At 43.9% G+C, this 12,769-nt stretch overlaps 1 protein-coding gene across 17 annotated transcripts in view; it reads left to right on the top strand.

The window, feature by feature from the left end:
• FNBP1 (formin binding protein 1) overlaps positions 1 to 12,769 on the top strand; it is a 78,294-nt gene that overhangs the window by 17,726 nt on the left and 47,799 nt on the right. For all 17 annotated transcript variants that reach the window (XM_058159026.1, XM_058159027.1, XM_058159024.1 and 14 more), the window contains exons 2-4: positions 9,122 to 9,237; positions 10,205 to 10,261; positions 11,915 to 12,062. In XM_058159026.1, the coding sequence (XP_058015009.1) occupies positions 9,122 to 9,237; positions 10,205 to 10,261; positions 11,915 to 12,062 (321 nt within the window). The remainder of the gene's footprint in view (positions 1 to 9,121; positions 9,238 to 10,204; positions 10,262 to 11,914; positions 12,063 to 12,769) is intronic.

Below are 12,769 nucleotides of genomic sequence, written 5' to 3'. Positions count from 1 at the left end.
TTGTTAAGCAAGGAGGATGTGAAGCAAATCACACCTGATGTTTGATAGGCTGGTTCAGTTAAAAACAGTTAAAAACATCAATTCCAGATATGAACGAGCGACTCGGGTTTAATGCAAGATGCGGATTTAAAAACCGGCTCGGACGGCGCTTGAACGTTTCTTCCGAACCTCTTCAAATCTGGCGTCGGGGAGTGGGGGGGGGAGGGGGGGTTGCATTGGCATCCACTTCCTCCCTTCTTGGCATTGTCATTTTCACTGGCTGCAAAGAGCAATGGATTTTTTTTTTTTTAGGCTGAGCCAGGCCAAGAGCGGTGAGATCATTCCGGATTTTAAAACCACAGGACGGCATGTGTTAACTTGCTGTGGGGGGTGGGGGTGGGATCGTTGTCGCTTTCTCAATTTGAAACACACACACACACACACACACAAGTCTTTAGAGAAGAAACTTTTGATCCTCAATGAAGCGAAGTCTTGGGTGGATTCCGCCCCTGCGATTTTTGGACGTGACTCTTGCAAGAGGTTAAAAATCCTGCTGGATTTTTGTGGCCGAGGTAAGGTCCCTTTTTTGGGGGACATCCGCTTGAAAGGAAATGGTGCGGACTCAAACGCCGTAACAGGTTGTTTCCCTACGGGGAGCCCTCGACTTACGACCCATTCGTTTAGTGACCGTTCAAACTTGTAAGGGCCTCTTGTGGCTCAACAGACTAATGCAGTCTGTTATTAACAGCAGCTGCCTGCAATTACTGCAGGTTCTAGTCCCACCAGGCCCAAGGTTGACTCAGCCTTCCATCCTTTATAAGGTAGGTAAAATGAGGACCCAGATTGTTGGGGGGGCAATAAGTTGACTTTGTATATAAATATACAAATAGAATGAAGACTATTGCTAACATAGTGTAAGCTGCCCTGAGTCTTCGGAGAAGGGCGGGATATAAATGCAAATAAAGAAAAAAGAAAAAAAAGAATCATAGAATAGAATAGGATAGGATAGAATTCTTTATTGGCCAAGTGTGATTGGACACACAAGGAATTTGTCTTTGGTGCAGATGCTCTCAGGGTACACAAAAAGACAAGATACGTTCGTCAAGAGTCATAAGGCACAACACCTAATGACAGTCATAGGAAAACAGTCAATATAAATCTTAAGGATACCAGCCACAAGGTCACAGTCATACAATTGTTCTGCTTATTACGATTGTAAAACGGGTTTGGCCATATGACAATGACAGATCAAGAAGATAAAGATAAAGATAAAATAACCTTTGTTGTCACTTTTCTGTGAATACAATGGCACACATTAAAATGAAATTCTGATGCCCGCTTTCGAAAGAAGAAAACACGCACACACGTAAGTGGGTAGGTAGGTAAATAGGTAGGTAGATGGGTGGATGGATCAGTAGATAATCAGTAGGTAGATTGGTAGGTACACATACACAGGGACAATTTTATAACCTTTTTGCCATGGTTGAAAAGTGAACACAGGGGCCATTAAATGAATCCATTGGTTGATATGGCGCAGTTTTGCTGGAAAGCAGAGCTCAGTTTTGGTCAGTTTTTGGCCAAAAAAACCCCCAAAACCTGGGCAGTGTCTTTTGAGGAGTTTCCCTCTCAATCTGCACCCTTCGGGCATTCTGTACAGTCTTCAAGGGAAGCCCCAGGGAAAGCACACTGCAGTTGTCTAGTCATGACGTGGCTCTGCCTGGGTTTTCTTAAACTCCAGCAACACTTTCTTCATTTTTGGGGGGAAGTGACTTCCAGCGTCTTTGTCGTCCTTCATTGTCCCCACCCAACCTTAGGACAACCTTTGGCTTCTTCGTCATGTGCAATCTGGACCCTTGTTCTAAAATGAGACATCTAGAACAGCCTTCAAGTTGATTCCCACCCCCAATGTCCCACACCGAAAATTGGAACCGTTACGTTGTTCATAGATTTCAGGTTTTCGTTTCCCCAAAAATATCCTGAGAAAATTGCCCATGGGTGAAGACCGACTGTTTTTAGAGAAGTGAAATCTCCCGTATCTTGTTGGACCTGCTGTTGACCTGTTGTGGGTTTCACATCTCCAAACTGAAATCTAACCTGGACCATGAGCTGCGTGTCTTCTCCACTTTGGGAAGGATCAAGCCAATGAAAGAGTTGAAAACCACATGAGGACTATCCCAGAATGCTTTGCTCCTTCCAAGAAGTTGTAACTTAGGTGGTCTCCCATCTAAGTGTTCATGCTTAGCATTGATCAATGCAGTATGGGAAGTCCTTGCCTTACAAACATTTATTTAGCGACTGTTCAAAGTTACAACCAGAAGTGGGTTTGAGCAGGTTTCTGACCAGTTCTGAAGAACTGGTAGTGGAAATTTTGAGACATTCGGAGAACTGGTAGTAAAAATTCTGACTGGCCCCGCCCCCATCTATTCTCTGCTTCCTGAGTCCCAGCTGATCGGGAGGAAATGGGGATTTTGCAGTATCCTTCCCTGGAGTGAGATGGGAATGGAGATTTTACAGTATCTTTCCCTGGAGTGGGGTGGGAATGGATATTTTGTTTTGTGGGTGTGGCTTGGTGGGCGTGGCAGGGGAAGGATACTGCAAAATCTCCATTCCTGCCCCACTCCAGGGGAAGGATACTGCAAAATCTCCATTCCTGCCCCACTCCAGGGGAAGGATACTGCAAAATCTCCATTCCTGCCCCACTCCAGGGGAAGGATACTGCAAAATCTCCATTCCTGCCCCACTCCAGGGGAAGGATACTGTACAATCTCCATTCCTGCCCCACTCCAGGGGAAGGATACTGTACAATCTCCATTCCTGCCCCACTCCAGGGGAAGGATACTGTACAATCTCCATTCCGGCCCCACTCCAGGGGAAGGATACTGCAAAATCTCCATTCCCATCCCACTCCAGGGGAAGGATACTGCAAAATCTCCATTCCCATCCCACTCCAGGGGAAGGATACTGCAAAATCTCCATTCCCACCCCATTCCAGGGGAAGGACACTGCAAAATCCCCATTTCCTCCTGATCAGCTGGGACTCGGGAGGCAGAGAATAGATGGGGGTGGGGCCAGTCAGAATTTTTACTACCGGTTCTCCGAACTACTCAAGATTTCCGCTACCAGTTCTCCAGAACTGGTCAGAACCTGCTGAAACCCACCTCTGGCAAGGATCTATCTTTGGTTTCTTCGGGTGATAATCAGTTCAACTTTATTCCCAGCTTCTTCATGCAGGAAACCAAAACACGCGCACATCCATCGCCATGTCAGTCGCAGATTTTCACCCTGCCCCTACCAAAAGAAGGTGTGAGTCTGTTAGCTAAGTGCAAAAGTGCACCTCCCGTGATGTGGTGCTGTAGCCCATTTAAGGGTCTGTTTGAGCCACTCGGTTTAAAAATAGAATACTCCCCTGTCAAATCTCAGCCAGGACTGTAAAAGTCTTCTCATCAAAAGAGAAGCAATTTTAATTTTTTGGGCACCCCGAGGGTGTAAATGATCTATACGTTCACTTCAGGGCAAGAAACAGCCTCCTTTGCATTAGCAGAATTGAGTACCGCAACTCATTTGTGTTATTTGTCGGTAAATTTTTGCTTCAGTTTTTCGTGGCAAGGGCTTAAATTTCAGATCACTTCTTTGGTGCTCTCTGTATGAGTCTGAGTTCCAGGAGAAAACAAGGAAGTTTGGTTTTGGGTTTTTTTGCCCCTATACAAAAGCAGTGGGAACAATCAGTCGCTCAACGTACAGCCGGTTCTCGACTTACAACCATTCGTTCAGTGACCGTTCGAAGTTACGACAGCACTGGCAAAAAACACGCACGTTTTCACCCAGACGTCACAGTATTCCCAAAGTCACGTGATCAAAATTCAGACTCTGGGCCACTGGCATGTACTTATGACGGTTGCAGGGGCGGGGGAGCCAGATTGACTTCACAGCCACGTTTCTCACTTAACGGCCGCAGCGGGTCGCTTAACAGCAGTGGCAAGAAGCGGTCGTAAAACGGGGGAAGCCCAACTCACTCGGCAGCTGTCTTGCTTAGCAGGGGGAATTTGGGGTTCGCTTTGCGGCCTATACTTATACGTCTTTGCGATCGGCTCCTCCTGTGCCTGCAGGGGCCGGACCGACAACCCTGAGGCTGGTGGGGTTTGCAGCTTGAAGAATTGAATCAATTGAATCAAAGAATCCTATTGTTTTCTTTCATTATATCCAATCAATATAGTTATTGCATACTTATGCTTATATATATATATATATATGCTTATATATTATATAGTTACTTTCATGCTTATGCTTATATATACTGTTGTGACAAAATAAATAAAATAAAATAAAATAAAATAAAAGATGCTGCATCTTTTCAGCCCCGAAGGGAAGCTGGATGGTGGGGGGGGGGAGACCCCTGGCTTGGAGTCACCTTCTGCAGATTGGCACGGCTCCTTTGCCAAAGCTGGGCTGGCGGAGGGTTTGATTGGCGGAGCAATCCAGGCCTTCCTCGAATCAAACCACGGTTAGAAATGGAACAGCCAGGCAAGCGGATGCTCCATTGGCGGAAAAGACTGGCCCCCCCACCCTCTAGGAATGCTGGCTCTGTTGCTATGGCAGCAGCCGAAAACTGCCCCTTCGGTCTTTTTAACTCCCCGGTCCTTGCAATTTGCTGGAAGGAGCTAACCAGACCCGGAACAGCTGCTGGGTGGGATTGTGACTTAAATTCCAAATCTGTGGGGGGTGGGGGGTGGGCATTGCTTATTTTACATTCCTCCAATCATCATTCATAGTGGAGAATGCCCCGGTTTGTCAAGTTCCCACGTTGCACGAAGCCAGCAGAAGCAGCATCCTGCATTTCGGTTGGGCGCTGTTTAATATTTCGTGTTTAAGGCTTAGCCGGCTGTGCGGGCACACCGGTTTGTTGCTCATTGGAGAAGCCAGGATTGACTTCATGGCAAGTATGGTTACGGGGTGGGAGGGACAGCCAATGGGGTGGTGTTTGGGAGTTTGGGGAGTGGTGTGGGGTTTTTTTTTGGGAAGGATGGTGGCGGGCGGGGGGGGGGCGCGGAGGTGGGAGGTGTTAAACCTCACAGCATTGTTTCGTTCAATTCAGATCCCAGCTGTATGAAAAAGTTGTAAAAAGTTGCTGTCCAGGAATGTCAATCTTACAATTTGACTTCAGGCACTGGTCCTTGAAGTGGTCTAGGTGTAACAGAACCATAGAATGATAATAGTCGGAAAGGATCCTAAGGGTCATCTATCCCGACCCTCAGCAGTGTGCAGAGAACTGAATTAAGCCTTTCATGAAAGGGGGATCCCCAATCTGTAGCCCCAAACTTGCAAAGATGGAGAGCCCATCGAAAGGAAAGAAGGAAGGAAGGAAGGAAGGAAGGAAGGAAGGAAGGAAGGAAGGAAGGAAGGAAGGAAGGAACAGAAACATGACAGACAGACAGAAAGAAAGAAAGGAAAAGGATAAAGTAAGAGAAATAGGAAAATCAGGGAAGGAAGGTATAAGAAGGAGGGAAGGGAAGGAGAAAGAAAGATGAGAAAAGGAAGGGAGGAATAAGCCTTTTATGAAAGGGGGGATCCCTAATCTGTAGCCCCAAACTTGCAAAGATGGAGAGCCCAACAAAAGGAAAGAAGGAAGGAAGGAAGAGAAACATGACAGACAGACAGAAAGAAAGAAAGAAAGAAAAAGGATAAAAGTAAGAGAAATAGGAAAATCAGGGAAGGAAGGAATAAGAAGGAGGGAAGGGAAGGAGAAAGAAAGATGAGAAAAGGCAGGGAGGAATAAGAAAAAGAAGAGAAGGAAGGAAGGAGAAATAGAAAGGAGAGAAGGAAGAAAGAAGAAGGATAAAAATAAGAGAAATAGAAAGATCAGGGAAGGAATGAATAAAGAAGTAAGGAAGGGAAGGAAGAAGGAGAAAGAAAGATGAGCAAAGGAAGGAATAAGAAAAAGAAGAGAAGGGAAGAAGGAGGGAATAAGAAAAAGAAGAGAAGGAAGGAAGGAGAAATTTAAAAAATGAGAGAAGGAATAAGAAAAAGTTAAAAGAAGAGATGAAAGGAAGAAGAAATAGAAATATGAGGGATGGAGGAAGGAAAGATGAAGGGAGGAGGGAGGAAAGGAAGGAAGGAAGCAATAGAAACAGGAGAGAAAGGAGGAAGGCACAAAAGTAAAGACAGCTTTGATGCCTTTTGCCAGAGCTGCGGCTTATGGTCTAAAGATTCTGACTTCTCTCCATGCGGTTTCTGTGCTCCCTACTGCAAAACGACGCAGGTAAGTGTGACAAGGAGGAAAACCGTAGAAGGGAACCACCTTGGAAATTTCTTTCTGGTGAATAAGTTTCTTCCTCTGAACTCCAAGGTTGAGAGGGAAGAGCCCCCCACCTTTTAAACAGAGCCAATTCTACCTGTCTCTTGCTAAGGTCTCTCGCTAAGGCTTGAAGTTGCTAAATTCGAAAAGGCAACTCATTTGGGGAGCTTATGCAAGATTAATGAGGTGGCTCTTGTTGTCTGGCTGATTAGCACTTCGCTCGTAGCCCGTCTGTGACTTGACAAAATGCGGAATATCAGAAACACCAAAGCCAATTTTCTTGCCGTTCTCCGGCCGGTCGTCTAGTTTTGGAGAAGGACTTTTTTGATCCTGACAGCTGAAAGTTGAAATGTCCATTTAAGACTGGGTAAGAGTGGCTTCCAAATTTTTTTCTTGGAGTCTTCTGTTGGAAGAGAACCGTTCCTGGTGCTTCTCTGGTTACCTAAGAAAGAGTTTGAAGGGGTCTGGGGAAATCTAGAGAGAGGCAGTTTGATCTAGTGGTGAAGACAACCAGGAGATGGTGAATTCTAGCCCCACTTTAGGCATGGAAGCCAACTTAGTGACTTTGGGCCAATCACCAGGAGACGGTGAGTTCTAGTCCCACCTTAGGCATAAAAGCCAGATGGATAACTTTGAGCATTCAGCAGGAGATGGTGAGTTCTAATCCTGCCTTAGGCATGAAATCCGCCTGGCTGACTTTGGGCCAATCACCAGGAGAAGGTGAGTTCTAGTTCCAGCTGGGTGACTTTGGACCAATCACCAGGAGACGGTGAGTTCTAGTCTCATTTTAGGCATGAAAGACAGCTGGGTGACTTTGAGCCAATCACTGGGAGACGGTGAGTTCTAGTCTCATCTTGGGCACGAAAGCCGCCTGGGTGACTTTTGGCTGCTGATTGTGGTTGTAAGTCAAGGATCAGCTGTATTGTGATTTTATTAAATCGGCAAAATTTGCCCCCATTCAAGGAGAGAGATAATGAGCTTTATAAAGACAATGCGTGAGATTATTTTTTTTTTAATTTAAAGAATCTTTTTTTAAGAAGAAGTGGACTTTCCTGTGGGGAAGATATTATTCTACGGAATTCCTTTTTTCTCTTTTATTTTCTGTTTTCTTTCTGACACTTCCTTACTTAAACTGAAACTTAGTAGCCAAAAGGAACAAACAGTCAAATTAACTTTAAAGTTGTAACTGCTCCCAAGCTCCTTGCAAGAAAGTTTCTTTTTAAAACCTTAAAGCTTTGTTTCCAGGATTGTATATTTGTAAACTGAGAAGAACTAGCTTTATTTCTTCTTTCGGTCCCATTTACATCTTGTTTTCTTCGAAATGGATCGGTTTTGCTTGAAGTCAGTTTTGTAGTATAAGTAAACAACACTGGTAACAGTAACAGTGTTGGAAGGGACCTTGGAGGTCATCTAGTCCAACCCCCTGCTCACACAGGAGACCTGTACTAGGGATTTGAACCGCCGAACTGCCGACCTTTCTGATTGACAAGCTTAGCGTCTTAGCCACTGAGCCACCTAGTCGCTTTATCTTCAATGAAACCAAAACGGCATAGAAATATATATATATTTTAAAAAATGCATTTGGAATACACCGAATGAATAATAATAACCAAACCAAACTCAAACTAAAATAATAATAATAATAAATATAAAGGCCTGTAAATAATAATAATCTCCTGGTGATTGGCCCTAAGTCACTCAGCTGGCTTTCATACCTAAGGTGAGACTAGAACTCACCGTCTCCTGGTGATTGGCCTAAGTCACTCAATTGGCTTTCATACCTAAGGTGAGACTAGAACTCACCGTCTCCTGGTGATTGGCCCACCCAGCCAGCTTTCATGCCTAAGGTGTGACTAGAACTCACCGTCTCCTGGTGATTGGCCTAAGTCACTCAATTGGCTTTCATGCCTAAGGTGAGACTAGAACTCACCGTCTCCTGGTGATTGGCCCAGAATCACCCAGCCAGATTTCGTGCCTAAGGCAAAACTAGAACTCACAGTCTCCTGGTGATTGGTCCAAAGCCACCCAGCCAGCTTTCATGCTTAAGGTGGGACTAGAACTCACTGTCTCCTGGTTTCTAGCCTAGTACCTTATCCACTAGAACCAATATTGAAGTACTGAATATTCATAGCTTTCTACTTAATGGACATAATTAGCTAACATGGGGTTAGAGGCCAATTAGCATTATGTAAAGCAGATTTTGCCTGCAAATTCACATAGCTATTTTTCCTGGCATTTTTCTCCAGAGCTGCCCATTTTTTTTATTTTTATTTTTTTTTTGTTTACATTTATACCCCGCCCTTCTCCGAAGACTCAGGGCGGCTTACAATGTATAGGGCAATAGTCTCATTCTATTTGTATATATTTACAAAGTCAACTTATTGCCCCCCCAACAATCTGGGTCCTCATTTTACCTACCTTATAAAGGATGGAAGGCTGAGTCAACCTTGGGCCGGGCTCGAACCTGCAGTAATTGCAGGCTTTGTGTTCTTAATAACAGGCCTTGACAATATTGGCCTGATTACTGGGAAAAAAATTGGTGAGCTGAAAGGTTATCTCTCTCAACCTCTGCTTTTGTTTCCTTCTCTACCTTACAAAGGTGAAAGGTGAAACCGCAGATGCTGCTCCCTCCAAATCCCGTGTTTGCTAAATCGTTAAGGTCTGATAACTTCATAAAAAGAATGACTATTGTTTTAAAATATTTCTCCGAAAGTTTGAACGGTGCGATTAATTTTCCTCCAAGCTTGAAACCGACTGGCCAATTATTATTATTTTTTTCCTGAGCAGGGGGTTGGGCTAGAAGACCTCCAAGGTCCCTTCCAACTCTTGTCATTCTGTCTTCCTGTGCAGGATCAATTTGACACCCTCGAAAAACACACCCAGTGGGGTATCGACATTCTGGAAAAATACATCAAATTTGTCAAAGACCGGACGGAAATCGAGATCAATTATGCAAAACAGCTTAGGTGAGTCCGAAGTGCGTAATTCTTGTAGGACTTACCTGTACTTGCCAAGTGTTGTGTGAACCATGTTTGATGGCAGGGATTTATGGGTTTAAAGCTACCTAAACCGGGCAAAGCTTATTTTTTAAAAATTTTTGCTACCGTTTCTGAGTTTCAGATTTAGGGTTTGCTAGATAAAACATGATTTTTTTCCTCCTAGATATTTTGGCCCCCAACATCCTGCAAATTTGAAGACCCCACTGACAGCTGACTGTTTATTTATGTGCCCTTCAATTTATCTTGTCTCCTGCAAGTTTCTGTGATTGTAACTCCTGAATAGGAATGGAGAAGAAATCTTTCTTCATTGCCTTTATAATTTGTTTTATGTATTTTATCCCCAACTTGACCCATTCCATTTTCGGCATAGTTTATGGCTGATACAGAAATACTTTCAGGCCTGGGTGTTTGTTTGATTGAAGTCTTTACTTGTAAAATGTTTCATCACTAGGACATGCTGATGGTCTGATTGGAGAGGCAACACTTCACCCAAGTTCCAAATTTAGCAAGCTGCACCCTCGGATAGAAATCCATCTCTTTATTTTGGGGAATAAAATGAAGTTTTCCCTTGGAAAAAAGCACGAGAAGGCATTTCCGAGAGGTCGGGTGGAGAAATTAATCTTGCTTTTCAGTCGCTTGTTCAAGGTCTTTAGGTTGTCCTCGTCTTTACGACCGTGCTCGAGCCCAGAATTGTCATCGTAAGCCGTGCTATTCTGGGGAAGTTTGCAATTGCTCATTTTGCGTTTGCAAAAATGGTTTGCTTTCTTTCGTACGAGGGCTCCGGGAGAATATTCTTATCTTAAATGGCCACAAACCAAGCCAGCCGATAAACAAGTGATCTTCCATTGAAAGAAGAAAAGAAAAAGCTTGCTAAGCTATTTATTAGCATTTATTTATTTATTTTCCTTCTTCCTCTTCCCGTTTTTATTTTTAGGAACCTCGCAAAGAAATACCAGCCCAAAAAGAACTCCAAAGAAGAGGATGAATACACGTAGGTTTTTGTCTGAAGAGTCACCTGCAATATATAGAGAGACAAAGAAATAAAGGGAGACTAGTATAGATCTATTTCAAGCTGTTTAGTTCTCATCAGCTAGCCGTTCCCTTCTGGGATTCGAACCTGGGCTTGCTTGCATATTAGGCGGATGTATTAACCTCTAAGCCAGTGGTTCTCAACCTTTATAGTGCTGCGACCCCTTTAATACAATTCCCCACGATGTGGCGACCCCTTTAATACAATTCCCCACGATGTGGGGACCCCAACCATAAAATTATTTTCGTTTTTAATTCATCGCGCCTGAAGCCGAATTCGGCTAGCGATTTGAAGAGCCTGCAGCTGACTTGTGGAGTCAACCATTGGAGCGCGATTCTTCGACTCGCAAGTATACTTCCCATATTTCCGATGGTCTTAGGCGACCCCTGGCATATCATCATTCGACCCACAACGGGGTCCTGACCCACAGGTTGAGAACCGCTGCTCTAAGCCACAGGTTCTCCTCGCTTTGTCAGCTGCACCAGGGGAAAGATTAAGTGGGAGGTTTTTCCTATCGACGAAGTCTCATTCGTCATCTTCAGGCTTCAGCTTCGTGCTTCTGGGAGCAATGTGTGATTGCAGCTGTTTCTTCCTTTTTAACTGCTAGAAAGGAAGAAACAGCTGCAATCACACATTGCTCCCAGAAGCACAAGCTGAAGCCTGAAGATGAAATGAGACTTCAAAACATCGCCAAGACACTTCCAATTTTACGGAGAAAACCCGAATAACCAAAGACGTACAAACAAACACCCCCGAAAACCTCAGAAAACAAATATATATATATATATATATATATATATATATATATATATATATATATATATGTATGTATGTATATATATATGTATGTATTTTCTGAAGTTGAAGCCTGAAGATGATGAATGAGACTTCGTTAAAACGTCACCAAGACACTTCCAATTTTACGCGGGAGAAAACCCGAATAACTAAAGACCTACATATATATGTGTGTGTGTGTGTGTGTGTGTGTGTGTGTGTGTGTAGGTCTTGGCATTTTCAGGTCTTTTCCCGTGTAAGGTTGAGAGTATCTTGGCGATGTTTCGACAAGGTCTCGCTCATCATCTTCAGGCTGGTGTCTTTGGCTTCGTGCTTCTCGAGTGAAGCCGAAGACACCAGCCTGAAGATGATGAGACTTCGTCGAAACGTCGCCAAGATACTCTCAACCTTACACGGGAAAAGACCCGAAAATGCCAAGACCTACATACCTATACCCGTGAAAACCTACGAAAACATCTATATCTATATCTATATCTATCCCAAAGTATAAATACTAAAATTGATGAAATTATGTTTGTTCAACGTCAGTGCTGGAGGAAGATCCTCAAAGCTTGATAAGACTTGCTGATTAGTGATTTTGATAATGAAGGAAAATGCTTGGGAAGCTCTGGTTTAATACATGCCTGTGTTTAACAGGCATCCAGATGTTGGACTAGTCCAGAAGACCTCTAAGGTCCCTCCCAGCTTTATGATTCTCTATGTTCTACATGCTGTCTAGGAATGATGGGACGAGTCCAATCTATCAAAAAGTAATAAGATTTTTTTTTAAAGTGTTTTTGAGTTTCCATTTTTATTTTATTTTTTGGGGGGGCCTTTTAGGTATTCATCCTGTCAGGCTTTCCTGGCGACTTTGAACGAAATGAACGACTACGCGGGTCAGCACGAGGTCATTTCAGAGAATATGACCTCCCAAATCACCACCGAATTAGCCCGTTATGTACAAGAACTCAAGCAGGAAAGAAAATCGGTAAGGAAGTTTTCCCGTTAAATTCTCTAGATTTCTCTGCAGGGGATTGAACGAACTGAATCTAGCAGAAACCCAGGGCAGCTGATGAAAAGCTGAAAAATTAATTTAATATATGTAAATGCTGCCCAACTGTGAAAATCTTAACCATCACGTTTCAATGTTAATAAATTTTGCTAGAGGAGAAGTTGAAACAGGAGGGAAAGGACGAAGGGAGGGAGGGAGGAAAGGAAGGAAGCCAGTCAGGAATGGATGGATGGATGGAAGGGAGAGAGGAAGAAAAGGGAAGGAAGAAGGAAGGAAAGAAGAAGGAAGGAAGGAAGGAAGGAAGGAAGGAAGGAAGGAAGGAAGGAAGGAAGGAAGGAAGGAAGATGAAGTCAGGGATGGATGGATGGATGGGGGAGGAAGAGAAGGAAAGAATGAAGGTGAAGGCAGGGATGGATGGATGGATGGGAGGAAGGGAAGAAAGGGAAAGAGGAAGGAGGGAAAGAAAGAAGGCAGGAAGGTGAAGGCAGGGATGGATGGAAGGAAGGAAGGAAGGAAGGAGTGGGCAGAAGGAAGGACTTTATGGACTAGTAACTTGACATACAAGCATGCAGGGCTCCTCATGGCTGTAGAGTCATTTTATTTCTTCATGAGACCATCTAAACAACTTCTGAGCCAGCAAACGAAGCAAAGCAGGTGGTTCCTCTTGGGAGTTTTAATTCCCC

The sequence above is a fragment of the Ahaetulla prasina genome, chromosome 16 (assembly GCF_028640845.1).
Source record: "Ahaetulla prasina isolate Xishuangbanna chromosome 16, ASM2864084v1, whole genome shotgun sequence".
NCBI lineage: Eukaryota > Metazoa > Chordata > Lepidosauria > Squamata > Colubridae > Ahaetulla > Ahaetulla prasina.
The sequence above is the reverse complement of the archived record's forward strand: the minus strand, read 5'-3'. Positions and strand labels throughout refer to the sequence as shown.